Source organism: Eutrigla gurnardus (assembly GCF_963514095.1).
Source record: "Eutrigla gurnardus genome assembly, chromosome: 14".
Taxonomy (NCBI): domain Eukaryota; kingdom Metazoa; phylum Chordata; class Actinopteri; order Perciformes; family Triglidae; genus Eutrigla; species Eutrigla gurnardus.
In genome coordinates this window covers 3677121-3701369 of record NC_139937.1, presented here as the reverse complement: position 1 = coordinate 3701369, position 24249 = coordinate 3677121, and the positions used below count along the sequence as shown (strand labels likewise).

Sequence of the window (24249 nt, the reverse complement as noted above, 5' to 3'; positions counted from 1 at the left end):
GTCACTTACATTTGTGTCTGTTTGCGTGCGTGTACGTGTGTGCGTGCGTGCGTGTGTGCTGTACAAGATTTGAAGGATGTCAAAGAAAGGAAAAGTGGATATAAGAGACTTCTTTAGGAGTCAAAGTGTAAGTTATTTCAAGGGTGTATAGGTAGAGGCTCAACAATACAGATATTGAATAAAAGAGAATATTTAATGCAAAAGAGATACACTTTCTTAAAGTTATTTTTAATTTTTATTTCCATGTATTTGTGTAGAAGAGAGCAACGGTTTAAAAACACAAATAAAGAAAATTTGTGGTGGATGATCATGTGGTTTTATAATTATAAAATATAATTAATTAATATTAAGTAATCGAACCTATAACATTTTCATGGCGTGAAATTATGATTGCTAATGCAAAAAAAACGTCAACTTTCATGAGTGCTGCCTTGGAGCACTTTTTATGTCCCCACCAATCTCAAAATCAAACCTACTCCCTTGTTTATATGACTCAACAAATTATACCCACAAAAGTATCATACAGTTGAATCAACAGTTTCAAACTGTTTAAACAATTTGATCTTGACGATGATAGGATTTATTGCAGAACTGTTATATCGGATTGCATTTGTTCTAGCCAGTGCCCCAATAAACTGGTACTGAGTGTACACTGCCTGATATCTCAATATTTAATTATAATAGCACCATTATGAATCAGTATGCGTGTAGGCCTGCCACGTTCACCCAAACGCAATATTAAATGAGATAATAGTGCACATGAGTTATTTTAATAAACATATTGATATTAACATGATGATAATACAGGGATTTCTCTTAAAAATACGAATGGAAACTTAAGGAGGAAAACGAAACGTGTCGCGTGGTAATTATTTAAGGTAACATGTGTGTTATGCTTTTGGCTCGCGATCCGGGCTTTCTGCTTTTGCGCAATGTGCACTGAAATGGGCCAGGTGCAAACAGGGACGCACACACACACACACACACACACACACACACACACACACACACACACACACACACACACACACACACACACACACACACACACACACACACACACAGGATCCGCGGCCAGATGACGTTGCCATTTGTTCGCGGAAGTGGCTTCTGTCGTGACCGAGGAGGGGGGAGGCAGGGGGAGGAGGAAGGAAAGGAAGGGGAGAGGAAAGAAGAAGTTTAGAGTAATCTTTTATGAAGTTTATCGAAAACTGCGAGGACGCCTGACGGAGGAAAAAAGACAACAACCCTTCGACCTTTCAGTCCCGCTAAATTAAATCAGGCTGAAGTTGGAGCCGCAACAGCTTGGTGGGCAGGAGGGGCAACTCGAGGGAAAGGGAGGAAGAGAGCTGGTGAGTTGCTCGTTAAAGTTGACCACACTTTTTTGGGGGGGGGGGGGGCATGGTTAGTAAACTACTCCGTGCTGTGCGTCAGTGTGTACCGCGGTTATTGTGCATATGAAAAGTTGGAGGAAATAGTTCCCTTACCTTTGGGCGCCGCGGAGAAGTCTTGCTCTGCCCGCCGTGTGTCGAGGAGATATTTAAGACGACACAATGTAGTGTAGCCCGTCTGGTTACTGTATAAATCAGACCCGGCTGCGCACGCATTCACTTCTAAGTGTTTAATTTGTGTCTAAAGTGTCGGTAGCTGCCAGTGGAGACGTCGTAGGAACACAGCAGCGCAGTCATTGTCAAATTATGCGTGTTAGTTTAAAACAAGGCAACGATAAGAAGTCAACTGAGTGGCCTCGAGCTGATGCCCCTTCAGTAAATGAATAGAGAATAGCTCACCAACAGGCCTTTAGGTGACCTGGCACACAGTCATATGGAGCCACAGCTGAAATGATAGGCAACTATTTTGATGATCAATTAACTGGCTGGTTCCACCTTCTCAGATGTAAAGATCTTAATGTTTTTCTCTGTTTGGTCATGAATGTGTTTGCTTCTTGGACAACATGTAATATCACCAGGTCACCTTTGAGAAATTCAGATTTTCTGACACTTAATAGAGAAAATATTTATAAAACCATTGATAGTGTACATAATTATTAGTAGCAGCCTTAAAGGTAAAGTCTATGAATATGTTTCCTGGTAGTGTGAAAGAGTTGAGCTGAATCTCTACAGCTTGTGAGATAAGCTATATTGCCTATCAGTGTACACACACACACACACACACACACACACACACACACACACACAGATCTGTACACAATCAGCGAACTTCCAGCTTTGCTTCACTCTGTACTTCTGTGTCGAGCGTATCCATGGAGACCGATCAGCAAAACACACCCCTGTGATGTGATGAAACGGGGTCACCGTGACAGAGTCAGAGGTCACCGTGAAAGAGTGAAGGACGGGCAGACTATTATGGAAACGGACTCAAGGGTACGGGAGATGATTGAGGCGACTGAAAGCAGGGGCCTCGGAGCTCTTATCAGGGTCAGCCACACAGCGCTCAGACCAGCAGCCCCTGACATGATATCATATGGTGGAAGTTATCTCCGCTGATGAAATGGAGGAAGAGAAGGTCCAATCAACAACCGATCCGAAATAAAAAAAGGATGGTGCGTTAAGGCCAGACACGTGTCAGCAGCCAGACAAACAAGACACACGGGCACCTACACACATACACCAAAAAACAACCCCAACGGGAAGGGCAGTCCGAGACACAAGCTGTCAGTCAGAGCGAAGCGTCTCGGCCACTCTATCACAACATTGGCACAGTCCAAAATCCACTTGATTAAAATTGGATTTGTCCAATTCCCTCCAAACGGTATCAGTCACCGGTGAAAGCTCTCCACCTGACTGACGGCACGGTGTGACAGCTGGAATTGTTGTCACTTTGACAAGTGTGTTTTCTTGTGCACATAGCCACAGACACGCAGGCTTTTTGTTGATGTAAAGAAGAGTGAATGCTTGCCCTTCTATTAGCTCTGAATTAGCGTTGTGTACTTGGCTGTTGATGAAACACAGCAGTGAAGTACTAAGCTGGTTTAAACATGTCGAGACTGTTGACAGGACATAATGCCTGTCTGTCTGTCCATGTGAGGATGTGTTTGTCTTCGTCTGATGTGTGCACTATATCTGTCTGTCTATCTGCCGGTGTGTGTGTGTGTGTGTGTGTGTGTGTGTGTGCAATGCGCGGGTGTGTTGCTGGAAACGAGCTGTAGGAGTTTGTTTTTGAGGTCATAGCATGTGGTTGTCCGTCTCTACCTCGACACAATGGGACCGAGTCTCGGCTGCGTTTCCTCCTGCGCCGCCCGGCGCAGAGCAACGCGCTCAGCGCTCGGCACAGGACATGAACCGCAATGTGATCACAGTCCCGTCCTGTGCAGTGTTGAAAATGAGAAGTGAGCGTCACTCGTGTGGAAATTACAAAACGGACTCAAGTCAGGCAGTTGATGGTATTTTTGGATTGTTACATCATTGGCTTTGAACGACTCAGTTGTGTGTAAACCTGCTGTGTCGTGGACTTTTAAGGCAAGAAATGTCTTGATGTCCGGCTAAGAATGCTTTTTTATTTTTAGGTCACCTCCTTTCTGCACATCTGGATCCTCCACCCATGCCTGGCCTCAAGTCATGTGATGGGTGTGAGGTTGAGGCTGTACGTCTTCCAAAAAGATCACTTTAGGGTCAGGTTGACATCAGGACTAAATCCTTATTTCCTGCTCTGTCTCTGGTTGAGATGTTATCACAGCTGTATGCTTGTTCCCCATATTGATTTCAGAGAATAATAATCACCAATAAGATTATGATCACAGAAAGCACTTTGTTTTAATTTGTAGATAAATTTGGGCATAAAGCGATTATTTAAAAAAAAAATGTTTTTAATTTTTTAAAGCAGCAATAAAACCTGCTGGTATTTGAGCAGCTGAAAAAACAGCAACGTGGAAGCCTGTTAGTTAAGTTGGAAAGATACTGCAAGATGTTGACTTACATATTACACTGTAAATGGTGTAAGAAGTATGTACAATGCCAAAACAAAATAATCTACTATGAATAATGTTTATGTTTGCAGACCAGAGACTTGGGAATAATTCTACTATTACCAACATTTCTAAATCGAAACGTAAGTTTTCTTTCACTTGTGTTAATGTTTACCTTCACCTGATAAAGAAAGCTTGGTTAATAGTTAATGTGAAAGTAAAATAAGGGTATTGTGTAGCATGTCATGTTACGATTATCCCGACCAAAATCATTGCGATTCACAAAATTATCCCGACAATCATCAAAGTATAAAAAAAACTCCTAAAATGGCATTAAAACATCATACTTTCTTAAGAAACAAATGTTGTTCATTGCATCATAGATAAGACATCTTTATTAGTGAACACCTTTTTTAGTGAAAAACAATAAAATAAAAATAAGATCATAAATCATAAGGTCTCTGTGCAATAATATATATATATAAATGTATTTTTGTATCCTATATCTTTTAAAAGCAGGCTCTATTTTTCACTTTTCTACAAAGCTAGTGAGCTAGACAGCTTTTTCAAGTCACTCGTGACGTTATTTACAAGTAACCTGATGACCACAATTGACTTTAGAGCTGTCAATTTTCCTCTATAATACTATTCGAATTTCATTCCATATTTTTTTCAATATTCAAATTATATTTGAATATTTAATGCTCAAATTCAGCCTATTACTAATATTAACTACACTACACAGGCATATACGTTGCCAATGCCATAATCGGCAAAGTGGTTGTTTTACTTCCTGTCCACTAGAGGGCGTTCCAAAAACATTACCAGTAAATATGTTGAATTACCAACAGCTGACAGCTTTACAGTACAGTACAGTAATAATTTACAAAGTAAAACAACCACATTGCCGTTATCCTGGGGACACTGTGTCCCCGTTGCCATGGCTACGCCTTCCTCATCTCACCGTAGGCTCTACTTTCATGTTCTCACATACATCCGGCTGTTGGTCTCGTTCCAGATGAATCAGCCGATGGAGACGCAGGTCGATCTAGCTAGCAGTAAGCAGCATGAATTAATCTTTGTTATGACGTCATCGCTTCTAGAGCTCCGCCCATATCTTTGTTTCATCTCACCGAGTGCTGCCGGCGGTTATCTCCGCGTGTGTCGGCTATTTCTGATAGTGAGATTGTGATTCAGAAAACTTTATTGTTCATCAGACTTTAAGTGTCAAAAGCATCTGTTTCTGTAGTTTCGTAGACCAGGCGCAGTCAGCTCTCAGCTCACGTGCGCCACGTCGACGGGGTGTGTCCGCCTGGACTTTGCAAGTTTCGTGCACCGCGCAGGCTCGCGCAGGCACACCTCCCGTCTCGCCCACCGGCGCAAGTGGGAAAGAGGGAGGAGAAGAAGGCGTGAGTGGGAGACGAGGAGGAGACGAGGCGTGGACTGGGATTAATACAGCCGATTCAGATCTTCACCAATCAAATGAGCTCCTCTCCTCACCTTTAATGCGTTAGGGGAGGTTCAGTGCAAGATCCGTCACTTGACAACCCGATGACAGAAGCAGCGCCGACGCTCCCACCACGCACATCACGCGCTGTGCGTGCGTACCATAATAATAACAATGCCCATATTATAAAAAACAGGAGAGAGAGAGGGAGATGTTTTGGTCCGAGAGGCTGAGTTTCCGTTTGCCTTTGATCTGACGTCAGATGTGACGGGACAATCTATATAGATATAAATTCACGTGTTGATTCAATTAGTTGCATTAAATAGTGTTTGTTGTGATTATTTATTGCATTTAAATGTGCCTGGAACTGTGGAAACCTGCCTGTGAGGTCTCGGTGACGTGTGCGCACTGCGCGCCGTCAACCAAACTTCCACTCCGCCAGCTGTGATTCGCCTTGAATGAATGGGCTTTATTTACGCCTTGCGCCTTGCGCCTTGCGCCTTGCGCCGAGAGTAGACCAGGTCGGAGCTGGCGGGCTTTCAGCGCAGTCTCGGCGAGGCTTTTTGCCACGAAACTTCCGCTACGCCAAGCTGAATCTGTGACGCCTCCCCCTGCTGCACCGCCACACCCATCTTGGCGCAGGCGATCCACCAAACTGCCAAACTGACCGTGCGCAAGGCTGCGCGGGTCTAAACTTGCATTACGCCGGCTGCGCCACCCTGCGCCGCTCTGCGCCACCCTGCGCCGCTCTGCGCTGCGCCACGAAACTAGGGCCCAAAGTGTTGAGGCGAGGCTTTGCACCTCATTAGCACTTTTGTAAAAAAGCATCTGCCAAATGCATAAGTCTAAATGTAATGTAACATTTCAATATACTCAAGTTTGGTATCCATCCCAAAAACCATACATGTTCAACACCTTACTGTGATGGTTACTATGGACACATTTGGTACTCAGGCAATGTTGAAGCTCAACTGGGAACTTAAATGAGGAAATAACACGGTTTATGACAAGCTAACTGTTGTGGCAAGAGGGAAGTTGTAAGTGGAGGCAAGCAACGAGTGGCAGCAGGAAGGGAATGATGGAAGGAGATAGAGATGTGGGAGTGTGGTCAGAGGGGGGAGGTGAGGGGGCGGCGGGGCTGACACGACCCAAAATAGCCACCTCACATGTTTGCTGTGTGCATGGTGAGCTATGAAACCAGCAGAAAGGCCTCTTGCTGAATGCCTGTCTAATCTAATGTTCACCCTCACCCCTAATTCCTGAAAATGTGATTGCCATTTTGCTGTGTGTGTGTGTGTGTGTGTGTGTGCGCGTGTGTGTGTGTGTGTGCCGTACGTGTGTGTGTGCGCGTCTCTTCCAATCAGAGAGGCTCTCCCTTGTCAGTTAAGTGCCCTCCCGCTGGTCCCTCTTTGCTCATCGTCTTCATCATTGTCTTTCTCGTCGCCGTAATGTGAACTGATGTTAGACAGCGTCTCCGGCTGCCAGTAGTCAAGTCGGGAGAAGGTCAGTGACTACTGGGCCCGTTTACTCATCTTTTTTGGCTTAGTGTACGTAAGAGGGTGAGTAAGACGGGTCAGATCACACACACACACGCAGTGTAAGAGCAGACAGCTGATATGGCCCTGCAGCGGGGCATCGGATCCAGAGCTCTGTCTCGTCTGTTTCCGACCGTTTCATTTGCAGACGAGCCGCGGCTTCCGCAGTTCCTCCATCGACTGGATGTCATAGAAACCAAGCAGACGCATGCTGACTGGCGTCGGGCAAGCCGGGACACAAACATCCTACACACGCGGTCCTTTCAGTTAATTCCTTTCATTCCACAGAGTGTGTTCCAACACGCACACTGGCTTATTGCCTCTCTCTTCTCACTCTTGCTCTTTCGGTCTCACACTTATTGTTACTCCCCCCCCCCCCCCCCCGTCTCACTCTCTCTCTCCGGCTCACGTCATCGCTGCGTCTCTGTGTTCTTAGCCAACTGGGCCGTTTGTATCCAGGAGGTCCCATGACCTTCTCCACAGCTGATCCCGGGAGCAAAGCATGCTGGGAGTCAAGTTGCTGCAAGGAGAATGCTGGGATTGGCTCCTTGAGTTTTGTGTGTGTGTACAGTGTGCTGATGTGCACTTTGGTGTTTTTAGGGTTACAGACTCAGGCAGGCTGTGTTGGCCAATGGAATATATGGTAAGACATTCAAATGATAAAAGCAGCCAATCAAAAACAATGTCATAAGAAAAAGAAGGGTCAAAACTGTCTGAAGTGTAAATTAGTTGCTATCATCGTATTTATAAATTGATGCAAGGTTTAAAAGACAGATACAAGTAAGTAAACCCACCTGGAAGTAATCATCTGGACCGCTTATTAAACTTATGAAGGTCTGCATGTTTACAGCACACATGCTTAAAATATTAGTTGTCTAGATATCATGAACATGACTGCAGTGTAGAAATTCACAAAAGTCCCGGATTTATTTTCTGTATATCAAGTCTTCCCTACATTTCTGTTTACAGTTTAATAAATATAAAAAATATAATAAAAGTATACCTACAATCACGTGAAAATGAACACTCACAGTAATGTTAATATAAACGTATTGTGGTGTGACTGAGATATCCTTAACTTCACTCAGTTATCTGATTATGACGGACAGCTTGTTCAAACCAATGCAGTCTAACACAAGCATCCTGCAATAAATGCATGCATTCATAACAAATACATTATTTTAAATGGGTGGTTTTTTAACTGTATGGTCATTTCGGAGGATGCAGTTTGTTGTGCTGCTGCTGAAAAAATATTCTTCATGGAGGTAGAATTATTTGCTTGTTTTTGTTGCGTTAAACTGCATTTTTTCTTAAGCAGGTGTCCCTCATAAACTGATATTTAATATCTTATAAACTGTCAACCAACTGAACAATCAGGGCAGTACATTTTTCACTTACCAAAATTCTTAAATAAATAAAATCATCTTTTTGTCAACCCTAAGCCAAGGTGTGTCATGTGTTTCCCTGGTTACAGGCTATGGGGGGGATCACTGTGTGGTGCACCGTGGTGGATGTTACCTTGAATGACTCTCTAGTTCTCTGCACTTCCCTGATTTTGATCCCCTCACACGACCCCGAGTGCACCACTCGACTACATGATGACGGCGTAGTGGTCAGATGTGGTACTGCGGGGGACTGTATGTAGGGGTGTCATTTAAGGACTCCTTGCTATCTACTCTGCTGTGTTCCTGTGTCACTCTACGGGCGGTTTCTTCTGCTTTTCCGCAACACTGCCTTCTCATCAGATACGCTTGAATGTTGGCGCTTATCTGCTGGATCTCTGAGTGATTCTGTGAAGGCAAACAGAAAGCAGTTGTCATCTGGCTCGCCTGACGACAACCTGTCCTTCTCCGGCTGAGAGCTCTAGTCATGTGGCAACATACAGTAGGGAACGTTTGTCATGTGGATAGAAACCTCTTTTTCTTTTCTTTTAATTTGTCCACTTTCATCAAGGTTATTAGAGTGACCTCGTGTTACACTCTGCTCAGCCCGGAGGGATGCTGGAACCTCATCCTCTGTCTGTCTCCATCCTCCCTCTCGCTCTTCCTCTCCCTCTTTCACTCTGTTTCTCAGGTTACCAAACATGAATAAGGGAGGAGACTTGAATAGCCAACATAGAGACCCCCCCCCCCCCCCCCCCCCCCCCCCCAAACACACACACACACAAAATACACACCCCACCCCCTTCTTCCACATCTCATCTCCCTTTGGAGCGTGTGCATTAATGTGCAGGAGTGTGCATACACATGTACACTGTTAAATGAGTGAGGCAGCAGAGAGGTGGGGGGGAGGGGAGGGAACAGGAAGGAGGTAGAATGGGAGAAAAGGAGGTGGGGAGGGCAGAGGCAGCAGCGTGTGTGTGTGTGTGTGTGTGTGAGAGAGAGAGAGAGAGAGAGAGAGAGAGACGGTAAGAGAGAAAATGGGAGGCAGCATCACCCACCCAGACTGGGAGGAGGGGAGGACAGACAGCGTGCCCGTCCCCGTAACAGACAGGGGTGAAAGGAAAGTGGGAATAAGAGACAGACGTGAGGGGAGAAGAGGAGCACAATGAAGGAGTGCCATTGTCCATCCTGGCAGCACTGCCATTTCACCATCTGCTGAGAGAGAGAGAGAGAGAGAGAGAGCGAGGGGGAAGTAAATAGAGAGAGGGAAGTAAAGAGAAGAGGAGGCAGCCAAACGGAGGAGAGGATAGATGAAGAGGAGCTGCCGGCAGTGACTTTGTGAATTAATCGAGCAGAAGAGCGGATCAGAGGAGAAGCACGTTTTTCAGGGAGTGGACGGACGGAGAGCCAGAAAGAGGAAGGAGAACCGGATGACCGGACAGTCTGAGGCTGTTGAAACATTAATGTGGTTGTCATGTGAATATGGAGCCCAGCTTTAGATGAATCACCATGGATTATCAACTGTATGCTTTTTAAACCAAAAAAGGAACTATTGCTTTACCATTTATTAAAAAAAAACACTCTTAGGGAAATTGATTAGACTGACTTTATACAGAAACAATTTAATTACTTTTGCTTTTTGTAAAATATTGTCTTTGTGACTGATTTTCTATTCTGCAGGATGTTACAAATGATTCTTTGTTAGCTGCTGCACAGAATATTCAGGTCTTTATGCAAGTTTTCTAAAGATTGTTTGTGTAGTTGTTTGTGTTTCTACTGTTATTAGGGAATTATTGTTCTTTTGAAATAATATCAGACGTACGGTTTTACATGCCCTAGTTGGAGTCAGTGCATGCAGCCGACATGGGATGTCAACATTGATTGGGTTTTATGGCTGGCGCGCCGCCGGTCAAACTTTGATCGTTTCCTGAAACCTATTGATCTTTCTAGGAGTCTTTAGTTTTTCCTGCTGTTGGCTTAAAAAAACCCTCTAATGTGGAGCCTTTGATGCAGCAACTAATTGCTGTCATGTGATTTGACAAAGCAGTTATCTCTTTGTCTGAAGATTTCTGCGGTTGTCGGGAGTTCTCAGTGTATATCCTCTGCAGGCATCTCTTTTAATGTCTGTTGCCATAGCAACCGGCAGCGGCTGCAGACAGAGCAAGATGTAAAGTTCTTTTTTCTTGTCTTATCTTTTCAAACCGGTGCTGTTCCATTAGGTAATTGTATATATTTAGTCTATAAGAAGCAGTCGACTTTGTTACTCCATGGTCGTGTGCAGTTTTAGACTTTCTTCTTACTAGACAGGGTCTGGTTTTCTTTACTAGACAGTCTTTGTCTATGCGGAGCTCGGCGGTCTCCGAGAATCAGGGTTGTTTCAGGTCACCTGTCTCCCCCTCCCCATTCTGTGGAGTCTTGTGCGAGTCGGCGCAGCCCAGCCTGTCCTGATCTCACCTTTGTCAACGGCAACTACCGTCTTCATCAGTCAAGCTGATGTGCCATTACCAGGGATGAGTGGATAATTGAGGTTGTCATACTGGTCTCATTGTACCTATCACCCTTTGCAGCTGCTTGGCCCCCGAGGCCACTGATCACTGATCATTAGGTGTGCTATGTTTGTGACAGTCTTTTGCTTTTACTGTCTGTGTGTGGGTGACTCAGGATTTCTCCTCATGTAGAGGGTCATTTCCTCTGCAGTCACCTGACCTACACTGTGTTCTGAGCACTACAGCATCCTCGGGCAGGGCGAGGGTTAACTCTGCTCATAGAGCGTTTCAGTGTGTCCCCTTTGTTTGAGAACACACCTGGGTTTTCCTCTCTAGTGTCCATTTCTGTGGGATCTTTTGCCCTTTTTAAAGTGCTAATTTATTCCCAATTCCTGCGTTTATTGGGGAGATGTGACCGGCCGTTTTGTTTGTTCTGCATGCTCTTTGATTGTCCAAATACTGGGTGTCTTTTGTTACTTCTCCAGCCATAATTCTCCACAGCTTTCTGGAGATCGTCCCAGCCCGTCTGGCAGTGTGAGAGTGTGACTGGATCCTCCATGGTGCTTTTCGGCCAAGACCAGATGGATGACTAGCTAGATTTGCTAGACAATCCCTCTGTGGTGCTAGACTGGTGTAGGCGACTGTTCATGCATCCAGCGCCCACTACAAGCTGGTTCGCTCTCCTTCAGACACGGCTATGTTCTGAAATGTTAGTGCGGTAAAAAATCAACCTTCTCACTTGGCATCACTTAAACATCCATGTACCACCTTGTGTAAGTGGTGCAGGTAAGGTGTGTGTAAACCTCGTCTCTTTGAGGGAGTAAAGGTCAAGAGCTCGTAAATCTAACTAGTGCCTGATCAGCACTGAGGTGTAGGCCGGCCAGCTTGCTGCGGGACCGTAGGTGTTGCCTTGCCATACTGAAGACGGTTTTGTTTGTGCAACTTTGGGACTCTGCAGTGTGACTGTTACTGTAAACAGACTGTTGTTTGCCTTCTAGGTTGGACTATGCAGAATCGGAGATGCTATGCGGCGTCTGTACAGTAGTTTGTAATAGAACCAGGCTAACCCGCTGCTTGATAAGCCCTGCCTTAGATAAGGAAGAAACACGACGCTTGGTTATATCGCCGTGGCGCCGTGCCAACGCTCTTCTCTCAGGTAACTGACTACAATCTGGGCTTTGTGATTTGAACCAGGCGGTATTGAAGTAACGGGGTGAGAGGAGAGGTGTGCAGAGAGATCTGAGTAGCGACGAATGCGGTTTTAATTGAGCCTTTTCAGCGGGGCGAGCGAGTTCACGTTGAACTCTTGATGAGCCTCCAGCACCATTCAGGGAACCCTGGGTTGGGCGCTCAAACGGACAAATCAGGTCTCATTACCATCACAAGCCCACCGGTAGTCGTCATCAGTCCGTGACCTACATTCTCTGGTGTTACATCACCACCGTGCTACTGCAGCGTGTGTCACTTTACCAGACACAGGCAACATCTCAGACTCAACCTACCACTATCTAATGGTGCTCCAGAAAGAAGAAAAAAACACCCATCCTAACCGAGGTGACCTGTTTTAGCAAACACACTTGAACCAAGGCAGCCTCTCTTGTTTTAGCCATATCAGGAACTTCAGTCAGGAACGGGCCCGACTTTGCCGGCCCAGTCTTAAGTACTTACTTTTCTTTCTGTTTTCTACTGGTGTCTACATAGGTGACCATGCCTTGCCTCTAGCCATCCGTTAACGTTGGAGAGGCAGAGAGGCAGGGCTCACCATTAATACATTAGACAGGGGACTGTTAAACAGGACAGTCTGGAGAACGGGCGAGCAGACGAGGGAGGGGGCGAGGGGGAGCGAGAGATCATCTGGAAGAGGAGAGAGGAAGTGGTGGCGAGAGAGAGGGCGGAGGCGTTGGAGAGACAGAGATTGGCAGAGTACATCGTGTGGAGGAAGAGAGAGGGCTTCCAGGAGAAGAGAGGAGACCGGGAGAAGGGAGGAAAGAGTGCAGAGAAGGTGCCAGAAGTGATCTGGAAGAGGAGAGGAGAGGAGGAGGAAGGAGACGCAGGGAGGGAGAGAGCAAGGGCCATTGAAAGAGGACATGAAACCATTTGGAGGAAGAGAGAGAGGGAGTAAAAGGGGGGAGAGATGCACTTAAATAGTAGGTGTTAAAGAAAGCATGCTGCGTTGGATACGAGCCATACATCAGTAAGCCTCCTCTCTTCTTTAGCACTTCCCGGATTCATTGAGCGCTGCAGGTGCTCACTGTAGTATCGACCAATTGGAGGTGCACGTGTGTGTGTGTGTGTGTGTGTGTGTGTGTGTCTTCCTGCCTGCCTGCCGTGTTTGTGTGTGCAGCCCCCTTGTGATCCCCTCGTTGGCTGCTAATAGGATTTTTATGGGTTGGTGTCAAGCAGGATAGAGCTGCTAAGGGGAGTCGCTTCACACATGCACACGTGTGCACAAGCCAACGCACACTGACAGAGAATCTGAGAAGCATTGTGGGCAGGCAAGGTTTATACTTCCTCACACACACACACACACACACGCAAGTAAATACAAGAGTGCGCCCCTCGGCGTAGTAAGAAACGCATGCGGGAGGGAGGCGGGAGCATTGAGAGACAGTCGCTTGTGTTGATTCTCCATGGTGCTGCCGACAGCTGGGTAACTGGCCCTCACTATTAAGTTGGGAAAACGATACTCCCAGATATTGTTTTACATGATGTCAAAAACACCAAGATGAACACTTTGTGAAGACCGTGTCATCGGCGCTCCCTGGGAACAGAATGCACAGTGATGCAGACTTAAACTGACGACAACATGATCTGCGCTGGTGCACCAAAAACAAACTTTGTTCGTCTGCATTCTACCGTTAACTGGGACGCCCCACTTCTCCTCCACACCATCTCTCATTCTGCCTTCGTTGTGGCTAAAGCTGTTTTTAAAACGGTTTGGTTTCGGCCGCCTGGCGGAGGACCGGCAGCCAGACAGATGGATGTGGCTCTCACTCTGAGGGAGACAGACAGATGGCTGTGTGTCCTTTTAGAGGAAAAACTTTGAATACTGAGACAAAGACACTTTGATTGAATCACTAGAGCCTGTGTGGACTTATAAAAAAAAAAACCTGACACTGCAGATTCATTATGGAGCTTGTCCCGAAAACCAAGTACACCCACTTTCGGAGTGAATCGCTGAGCTCCACTGATGAGACAAACTCCAACCCATCATCGTTCCCTCCTTCCAGTCCGGCCACGCCGCTCACTCCCTCACCTGGTTTACCTTCCTCTCTCTCCTCCTCATCTCTCACTCCCATCTTGCCCCCCTCTTCTCCCCGCCCGGCTGAGAACAGCCCCACCACCCTCTGCTCCTTCTTCCCCAGGATGGGATCCCTCCGCCTGGGTGTCTCTGCCACTCTTCTCCCAGGACTCAAGGCCTCGACCAGGCCGCAGCAGCCTCATGCGCCCGTTGAGTCCTCTGGGGACGACCGAAGTAGCTCCAGCTCTTCCCCTCCGTTTCATCATCCGATTCCCCCTTTAACCGCTCCTTCTCCCCCTCCCCGACCTCCTCTACAGGACATGAACCGGCTGGGAGGGGCGTCCAGGAGGGCACGGGTGGAAGGAGGACAGCTGGGAGGAGATGAGTGGACGCGCCATGGCTCCTTTGTCAACAAGCCCACCCGTGGCTGGCTGCACTCCGACAGTGTGGTCAGCACCGCCGGTGTGTCTTACAGCGTCCGGGTGAGTGACTGGCATGCTCTCACTTACCCTGAACTAAAGTATAGAATTTAATCATCTCTCCTTCCAGACAGTGTGTGTATATGTATATGTATATGTATATATATATATATATATATATATATATATATATATATATATATACATCACATTAATTTCTTCCACTAATGGGTTCCATGTGTCCAATGGGAAATGTGTGATGCTAATGTGTTGCCTTCCTGATGCTAATGTGTTGCCTTCCTGTTTCCTGGGCAGTACATGGGTTGCGTGGAGGTGCTACAGTCGATGCGAGCGCTGGACTTCAACACCAGAACTCAGGTCACCAGGTGAGATCGCACACTGCTCCCCTGGTGCCGGCTTGACATTTCTTTCATGTCATTTCTGGTTTGTGGACGTGGGGGTGAAATGTTAAAAGTCTGGTCAGACTTGAAGAAACACTACTCGTCTCTTTGTTTCTTTGTCTGCTGGCTTGCTTGTTGTCTGACTGACTGACTGACTGACTGACTGTGTGTGTGTGTGTGTGTGTGTGTGTGTGTGTGTGTGTGTGTGTGTGTGTGTGTGTGTGTGTGTGTGTGTGTGTGTGTGTGTGTGTGTGTGTGTGTGTGTGTGTGTGTGTGTGTGTGTGTGTGTGTGTGTGTGTGTGTGTGTGTGTGTGTGTGTGTGTGTGTGTGTGTGTGTGTGTGTGTGTGTGTGTGCGCAGCTCTCCCAGCCCCTAAATTAGAATGTTCTGGAATCCTGGTGGTTTCCCTCTGGTTTCCGTAGCGATGTTTGTCTCCGTGGCAAAGACGGAGCACAGTTTAAGGACGGAGACATTAAATCAGCCAGATCTCATTTCATCCACATACTTGTGATTCCTGGAAGGTGTGAGGGTTAGTGACATGCTATTGCAATACTTGCATGTTGTGGATGTTTCAGGGAGGCCATCTCTGTGGTGTGCGAGGCCGTCCCCGGAGCCAAAGGAGCCCAGCGCAGGAGAAAGGTACACAGCATGTACACCAGCACACACTCTTACAGGGGCATCATTTATTTATATGGCTTAAGTGGGCGGCAGCGTGAAAGGCTTCTCTGGATAAGAGCTAGATTTAGCTTGATTGTCCACTCTGTGGTCAGTTGGCTGTTTGGACACACACTCCTTGTTACACACACACACAGATTTAGGATGATTGTACACTCCTGCGGTTAGTGGACTACTCGCAGGTAATTACCAATCACTCTCTAGTCTCCCTTTCCCGCCCTCTTGTCACAAGGGAGGCTGGAGAGGTGGAGTCGTTGCTCGCGTGGAGCCGGCGTCGGCCAAAAGGAGCACTAGAGACACCGTCGGCAGTCTGAATGCGTTAAGACCGCATGTGTCTGTGTACAGTATTCCTGTAAAACAAAAAAAAACATCCACCCAAACAGTCCATAAAACAGGTGGCTAAAACCAGCGGCCAGTGGCCTGTTAGCATTTGACCAAGGAATGTCTGGCACACCAGACACACTGCAGTTAAAGGATGTAAACTAGAATAGCTAAAAGCAGTCCAGTCCCTCTGGTTTGGCTGGACTGAGGTTAATGTGGCTGAGCATGTGCATCCTGCCCCGATGCTGTTTTTCTCACAGCGGCCGCCAAATAAGCCAGAGCAGATATGGATGAAAGCCACGAGAACAGGAGGAGGGTTGGGATAAACGGGCTGGCGTTCTGCGTGATGCTCTTGGCGCAGCCTTCAGTATGCAAACTGTCCTGTCTGCTCTCCGTCGGTCACAGTTGGCCTTGGGAGACGGGATCACTTTCACAATTGCAGCTGCTCTTCCACTCCCACACATACAGGCATTTGCACACATACGCCCACGGGCTCCTGCACAGGCAGGGACGACTCAATGGACCATCTCCCCTTAGAAGTAGAAAATAAATAAATAAATGTTGTTTTCTGTTTGTGCACCTTGTTTGCTTGTTACTCATGGAGCGCATCCCTGTCGTTGGCAGCCTACTTCCCGCTGTATGACATCCATCCTGGGGAAGAGTAACCTGCAGTTTGCCGGCATGACAATCAGCCTCACCATCTCGACCAGCAGCCTCAACCTGCTGGCCGCCGACTGCAAACAAGTAAGATTGAAACCATCTCACTCTTAAAGCTGCTTTTGGATGTATTTTTCCTTCAAAAATCTGCCGGAGATTTGACTGTGAGTCAGAGATGCGTCTGATTGGAGCTCTGCAGCCAGAGGTATGTTTGGTAACCAGAGTGCACTTAGCCTGTGCAGTTAACTGAAGCAGAGGGAACCTGAGGATCAGGGCTTTCATGTGTTTTAAGGATCAAACAGATAACAAAAAAGTGACATTTTTTCAATGCAATTCTAATGTTTTTTTTTCATCATCCCCTTGTTATATACATTTTTTAATTGTTTCAGTATGTTAACTGCATTGTTATTGTTCATTATATCTACTAACTTACCAAGTGAGTTGGTTTTGTGATCATTCCAGAAGATGTTTTTTCCCCCGATACATAATCAGAATGTTGGACCTTTAATAATGTAAAAAAATAATAGATTATTATATATTATGTAAAATATTTTTAATGGACTTTGACATCTAGGGAAATTCTTAATAAAGCACATCATAACTCAAGGTATTTCCTTTATGCATGTTTGGTTGTGACCTTTTGGAGATACCCAGACACATTTAGAGCTCCTCCCTTATTTATTCTGGACGCAGGACAAATCCCTGGGATCCTTTATTTCTGAGTTAATAGCTGCTGAAAGATGTTTATTTCTTTGGTGAGATGCTATACAGTAGTACCTTGCACGTACACTATATTGCCAAATGTATTCACTCTCCCATCCAAATAATAATAAATCAGGTGTTCCAATCACTTCCATGGCCACAGGTGTATAACAGCAAGCACCTCGGCATGCAGACTGTTTCTGTTTCCTCTCAGGAGCTCAGTGAATTCCAGCGTGGTACTGTGATAGGATGCCACCTGTGCAACAAGTCCAGTCGTGTAATTTCCTCGCTCCTAAATATTCCACAGTCAACTGTCAGTGGGATAATAACAAAGTGGAAGTGAGATTAGGAACAACAGCAACTCAGCAAAGAAGTGGTAGACCACGTAAAATGACGGAGCGGGGTCAGCGATGCTGCGGCAACTTTCTGCAGAGTCAATCACTACAGACCTCCAAACTTCATGTGGCGTTCAGATTAGCTCAAGAACGTAGAGAGTTTCATGGAACTGCACTTGTTATGTTCTTGTGTTATAATATCAAATGTCCTGCTTCCAGGACGTTCGATATTTACTCACAGGGAGGCGTTTCCCTATCGCAGCACATGAACACATGCTGCGTTCAAGTGCTCCTCTAAAGCTCCGACATAGCCACTCAGAGAGAAATACAAGGATGCAAACGTGACATTACATGACATTTTATTGCAAAACCGGAAATACCTCAACCCACAAGTGTGTATTGAACCATGCATCGCGTACCGCACGGTTCAATGTTATATTGATAACCGATGCATCCCTAATAAACACACTCCTAAACGTCGTGGAAAGCCTTCGTGAAGAGTTGAGTTGATATTAAACCCTATGGATTAAGAATGTGATGTCACTTAAGTTCATATGTGAGTCAAGGCAGGTGAGGGAATCCTTTTGGCAATATAGTGTATGTCCATTCACAAGTCGAGCCACAGATACAGACCACACATTGCACTCGGCGCATTAGCAAGTGTTGATGTTGTTATTGATCCGGCATGGGCGGTTAAAAAGGCGTTCCATCCCACTTAGTTTTTATCTCGGCTCCAGTTGATGCTGCTCAATGGAGGGAAAAAGCACTTTTCTCAGTAAAGATTCCACATTTGTCTCTCCATCCACATGCTTTCATCTCACTTCCCACATACTTCATGTCACCCACGTGCTCTCCTTCTGTCTCTCTCTCTCTCTTTCCTCTCTCTTTCTTTTTCTCCACAGATAATCGCCAATCATCACATGCAGTCCATCTCCTTCGCCTCTGGAGGAGACCCAGTGAGTCACTCTCCGCTCAAATCTCACTCTGGCCTTTTCCCATCTTTCTTCAGCCTGCATATCCTTCCTTCCTTCCTGTCGTCTGTCATTGTCTATTCCTATGAATGCCACTCACTCCGTTACTGCCTCGCTGGTTTGCAGTCCTTCTCTTCCAAAGCTTGATCTCGTTACTTCCTGTCATTTCTCTTTCAGCACACTGAAAGTTTTCTAACTTCTTGTTAAAAGACTGCCGCTTTTGCTTTATCTTCTTTCTTCTTGTTCTTCTTTTCAACCTTTCTGTCTAAACCTGCCCTTCACTTCTCCTCCTATCAAGCCCCCCTCCTCTTCCTCCCTTGACTGTCTTCCCCTGTCTCCCTCAGGATACGGCTGAGTATGTAGCATATGTGGCCAAAGACCCAGTCAACCAGAGAGGTGAGCAGAAACAGCAAAATGGCACCTTCATTCAAACTGGAGCAAACCCTCACTTCCACAACATCCTAGTCGTGTGATTGGTTGGAGCAGAACTCTGACCATGATCCCTCAGTCCATGAGTTCTCTACATTCAGTCTCATTGGATGGTTCTGAGATTGCACTTTCAGCAAATACTGTAAATAAATGGGACAAAGTCACGTTATTAAAATATAAATGAATCCCATTAAATAAATGATACGGCTCTATTTGTTTTTTTACTCTCCTTTTGAATTTGACACACCGCCCACTGGATTACATGCTCAGTGTGCAGAGCGAAGGAAGAAACGGTATATTTACCACTGAATAGGCGCAGCAAGAAACGGGACTGTTCAGCAGAGTCTGCTGTATTCAAGCTTATGTGCTAAATATGTAAACAAGTGTTGACATGTAAACAACAGGACACTGTTCTCGGTTTTGCACTTAACAGCTCAGCAATAATCTTACATCATGTACATTAAGTTTGTAACAACACCAGTTTAAACATCTTTCATGCTCTCATGTCATCTTCCAATTTAAAGGGAAAGTGAATTATGTCCATAATTACTGCCTATATGTCCTTGAGCAAGGGATTTGTACGTGGCCGATTAGTTTTGAGTACTTAATTTCATGCAAATAAATGTTACTGCAGCTTCTTTATTTGTCGTGTGGGCCTTTTCTCTTCAGCATGTCATATCCTGGAGTGTTCAGAGGGTTTAGCCCAGGAAGTCATCAGCACCATCGGTCAGGCCTTTGAGCTGCGTTTCAAACAGTACCTAAAGAACCCCCCCAAACTGGTCACACCTCATGACAGGTAAATGTGAAGAACGACCCTCACACGAGTCAGAAACGTGAGCTTGTGTTTGTATTACACCCATAATCTGTATCTGCATTCGCGTCGCCCCCCTTCTTCTCTCAGAATGGCTCCGTTTGACGGCTCTGCCTGGGAGGAAGAAGATGATGAAGCTGCTCCGCCTTCAGACGTCCCTTACTATAATAACTTCCCTGGAAAACAGCCTCCCCCTGGTGGACTGGTTGACATGAGGAACCGCCCAGGTGCCACGCTGGTGAGAAAAGTGCACATAAACACAACAAGAGGATGATGTTCGTCACACACATGCTCCGACACATCCAAACACCGCTCACACTGCAGAAATGAGATGATACACGTGTAAGGAATTTAATATCTATGTGGCAGACTTACTTGGTTGTGAGCCTAGAAAATGAACAGGCGATGGTAGTTGCCCACATGCGGCTGTGACTCATTATCGGTTTATATGCCTCCGTGTTTGCAGCCTTATGGACAGCCAGGACAGAATGACATCCACAAGCAGCCTCTGCCACCGCTACCAGGTGAACGTCTGTCTGTCTGTCTGTCTGTCTGCCTGCATGCATCTCTCTGTCATTCACTGTAAATCAGAAAATCCCATTTAATATGCATGGCTGAGGAGGAAATGGGAAGATGTGCCAAGGTCACTGATGTCTTTTTTTTCTTCTTCTTCTCATCCAGTGGGTGCCAAAGAAGGGGGAAGGGAACTGTTCGATGACCCTTCATACGTCAATGTCGACAAACCCCGCCCCCCAGTTGCAGCTAACGGAAATGCTCACAGAGATGCTTTTGACATGAGTAAGTGCCTTACCCAGTCTATGCGTGTTCTGGTGGGAACATCATACCAGCTTGATAAATCAAGCCGAAACGTCCTGATGTCCAAGTAAAAATGGCCAGAATTACTGGCAACACAAACAAGCAACTGTTTTACCGTGTGGAAAGAATAAGGGTTAATTATTGACTCAGGACGAGCAGAGTAGTGTGTACTGTGAAGACAGGATAATTGAAGAGTGGAGCTGCCCACAGAAGGCAGTCTTGGAGGGAGATAAGGGAATTAGAATGCCTTTGTCCATTACAGAGGCATTTTATGTAACATGATTGGTTGACTGCGTAAAAGCTTTTCACATTAGAGACACGGTCCACTATCGGTGTGTAGCATGCAACTGTCAAAGCATGTGGTCCGCAATGTTCAGTCATTTAGGTTCTAAGCAGAAAGAAGGAGATTTGTTTCCCCTATTTAGGCATGCGTGTGAGGTTTTCAACAGAGGAACACAATTAGACAAATGTATGTTTGTTTTTCCAGAGCCATTCGATGATGCCCTGGGAGTCTCAGGGACAGCAGCGCCCCCTCTGGTGCAGCAGTTGCAGTGCGAGGCCTGGTTCCATGGTAGCTTAAGTCGCAGGGAAGCAGAGAGGCTGCTGACCCGCGATGGAGACTTCCTGGTTCGAGAGTCTGGGACCACGCCCGGACAGTACGTCCTCACGGGACAGCAGGGGGGTCAGCCCAAGCACCTGCTCCTAGTCGACCCAGAAGGAGTGGTGAGTCAGGGAGGGAGGAGATCATTAGGGGGAGGGGATGAGCATGAATGGGAAGGGCTCTCTAAGTAGTGTTTGTGAAGGTCTGCATATAAACTTGCATGTTCTGTTTCTCTTTTGTCTTGTAGGTCCGTACAAAAGACCATCGGTTTGAAAGTGTGAGTCACCTGATCAGTTACCACATGGACAACAGACTCCCCATCGTATCAGCTGGTAGCGAAGTGTGTCTGCAACAGCCAGTAGAGCGCAGGGCCTGACGTCACACACACCCACGAGTTAGCCCACCAAATATACAAGCACTCCTTCAGCAACTCAACACGAGACAAACACTACACTTAAACACACGTACGTTAATATAGACGCACCATCACAAAGAAAGCCAAAACAAATAAAATCTCTCTGTAAAAACCCCCACTTGCTGCTGTTGCCACGTACTCCTGTCCTTTCTGACAAACTGTGACCTGCAGTCTTCGACCCCCCCGACAACTATCAGGCGCATCCCTCCATGATGGAGAAGCACTGCTGCAATTTCTCAACAGCCTACTGTGAACCAGGGAGCAGCCCTTTGCTCATTTCAGAACAGGGCAGAAAACAAATGCAATTTTTTTTTTTAGGAAAAAAAAACCCCTTAACATGTGTTTATGACGACAACAAAACAAAAAAAATGGAACACTTTACTAATACATGGAATCTTGTACAAAACAATGTGGAACTGAAAACTGAAGAAAGGAGCATTAATGGGCCATCGGATGAGATGTTCAGTGCTTTTCGGCATTGTGTTGTTTCATTCAGGGAAAAGATTTCTCTGCTCAGACTGTCGCTGGAGCATGTTAGACAAAACACAGACTGGATGGTGATGGTTCCTTGGTTCAGAGACTGAGCCAGGCTCGTGCAGAAACTCCCCCTTCAAGTGTCATTGGAGCATTTCTACAGCAAACCTGACTTTGGAAGAAAAAAAAGAATCTGCCTGGTGAATATGCATTGAAGAGCTTGCTTCCAATCTAATCAGGAGGGCCACCATAACCCCCCAATCACTCCCCTCTTGAAGACTTGAACTTTGACTCCTGGAGTGATACCTGGTGACGATGAAAGTGTGTATGCATAACTGGGGGGCTGCTATGCCAATGGCCATGTTCTTTTTTTAATATTATTATTTCAGTCTGGTATCTCAGGCCTCATTTCTTGTTGGACATTCTGAGTTGAGGAGGATCTGAACAGCTGTACGGTCCTAATCCCTCTGTAAACACTGATACACCTTTCACAACACACACAGTCACAGCCACCTGTCATACCAAAGAACATGAACTTGGTCGCTAACCGCAGAGAGAAAGCCATGACGACTATCAGCAGTTATCTGTCTTGTGTGCTTACAGCATTGGGAGTTTTCGATTTAGAACGCATACTAAAATGAGACTAGACTAGTTTTAGAGGTGAGGAGAGTCCAGGCAACGATGCCTGAAGACATCATCAAGTAGGAGATTAGTAAGTAAATTGTGCGTTGATGTCACCCACAAACACAATAAGCATATTTCAAGGAGCATCACTTTGAACTTTTGCTGTGGCTCCTTGGTATGTGTTAGCACAGACAATCTATGGGTTAGATCTTTCCAGAGGATTCTGACTGAAAGCAAAGGAGAGTCATTCAAGAAGACCCCTTTAAACGTCGGCTAATCAGAAATGTTCAACTGTCTAAGCAATGAATTTCCTGCTGCAAAAAATGATGCAAAATTTGTCATTGTAACCAATGAGGTGATTTTTGTGTATTGTGATGTTGCTTTATTTTTTAATCACTTGAGGGAATAATGTCCTTTTTTTAAAAAAAAAAAAAAAAGAAGTTTGGGCGTTCGTGTTTTCGAGCATTGCTAATGTTAAGCCAAATGTTGCTCCTCTGGTGTGCTGCTTTCACAAATGTTTTGAGGATCGGGGGGAGAAGTTCACGCTATTGTTTCTCCTTTCCTCTTCTCCTCCCTCAGTTCATGATGTTGTTGTTTATATATATTTTTGATTGTGCCTTGTTTCTTCAATGCAGTCATGTCACTTCAATGCAGTCACCTTATGTACTTAATTCAAATGTAGAGGACTACAGGAGAATCTCACACAAGCCTCTCAATCACACAAAGACTCTGCAAAAATGACACTCACAACAAACACACACAAACAGCTCCAGTGATGGCAATCTCCTCTGATGCACATTCTTGCATTCAGCTTCTAGTCACAGATACTTGATGTCACCGTTGGGGACGGGGGCGGGGTATTTCCTGAACATCTGTAAATAACATCAGATCTTTGACTGGTCGGCTTGATATTGGATTATTGTTTTCATAGTTGTATCTTTAATGACCTATTTGATAAGCGACAGACACTGCAGCGCTGAGGTGGCTCTTGTTAAAGCCAATTGAACTTGTCAAAGAGATCAAGGCCAAAACGCTTGAAATAGGAGACGGGATCTTTCAACTGTCAACGAGTCCTCAGATGCTGAAGTGGACTCGCATGTAATATAACACACATACCGGAGTGACAGCTGGGTCAGTCAGACACTCGCACTCTGCCTGCTCAGGTGCTTCTATGTCAGATATAGGAAAACCAGAGCTATAAGATCTGCCATTACTGTGTACGTGCTGAACGGATCCAGCTGACGCCCTGCATCATTAGTGAACCAGTCCTGTGCTCTCATCATTCATCACAGATGCCTTTGTTGCATGAAAATCTTTCTTTTTTTAAAAAAAAAACCAGTGTTGTTTGTCATTGTTGGTGGTGGTGATAGTGTTGATGATGCTGTTGTACTTTTTAATTTGTGAAAGCCAAAGGTTACTTTCAAATAGTGTGCAAAGATATTGATTTTTACTTTATACGTTTTCTGTTTTAATACATTTTTCTTTTTGTTTTTAGGGAAACATTTCTGTTTACACCTGTAACTGAAAATATAGATTGCATATATAAATACGTATATCATTCATCTCTCTTTGTGTTTATCACT

General features: G+C 45.6%; 1 protein-coding gene across 2 annotated transcripts; it reads left to right on the top strand.

The window, feature by feature from the left end:
• The first annotated feature begins 1163 nt into the window (after positions 1-1163).
• shc1 (SHC (Src homology 2 domain containing) transforming protein 1) lies at positions 1164-24228 on the top strand. Of its 2 annotated transcripts, XM_084027127.1 has the most exons (13): positions 1164-1352; positions 14334-14498; positions 14751-14821; positions 15411-15474; positions 16456-16575; positions 18428-18481; positions 18841-18892; positions 19595-19721; positions 19827-19974; positions 20203-20260; positions 20418-20534; positions 21040-21275; positions 21401-24228. In XM_084027127.1, exons 2-13 carry the CDS (start codon positions 14337-14339, stop codon positions 21527-21529), a joined length of 1338 nt encoding a protein of 445 aa, XP_083883253.1. In that variant the 5' UTR covers positions 1164-1352; positions 14334-14336; the 3' UTR covers positions 21530-24228. The 2 variants fall into 2 exon arrangements, with proteins under 2 accessions (XP_083883253.1, XP_083883252.1); XM_084027126.1 differs by lacking the exon at positions 1164-1352 and having other exon boundaries at positions 12559-14498.
• The last annotated feature ends 21 nt before the right edge of the window (positions 24229-24249 follow it).

Bases quoted from the DNA above. Each gene is read 5' to 3' on its own strand.
- shc1 (XM_084027126.1), top strand. From the start codon at position 13,905: ATGGAGCTTGTCCCGAAAACCAAGTACACCCACTTTCGGAGTGAATCG. The intron at 18,482-18,840 runs GTGAGTCACTCT...TGTCTCCCTCAG, and splicing joins TCGCCTCTGGAGGAGACCCA to GATACGGCTGAGTATGTAGC. The intron at 18,893-19,594 runs GTGAGCAGAAAC...TTTTCTCTTCAG, and splicing joins AGACCCAGTCAACCAGAGAG to CATGTCATATCCTGGAGTGT.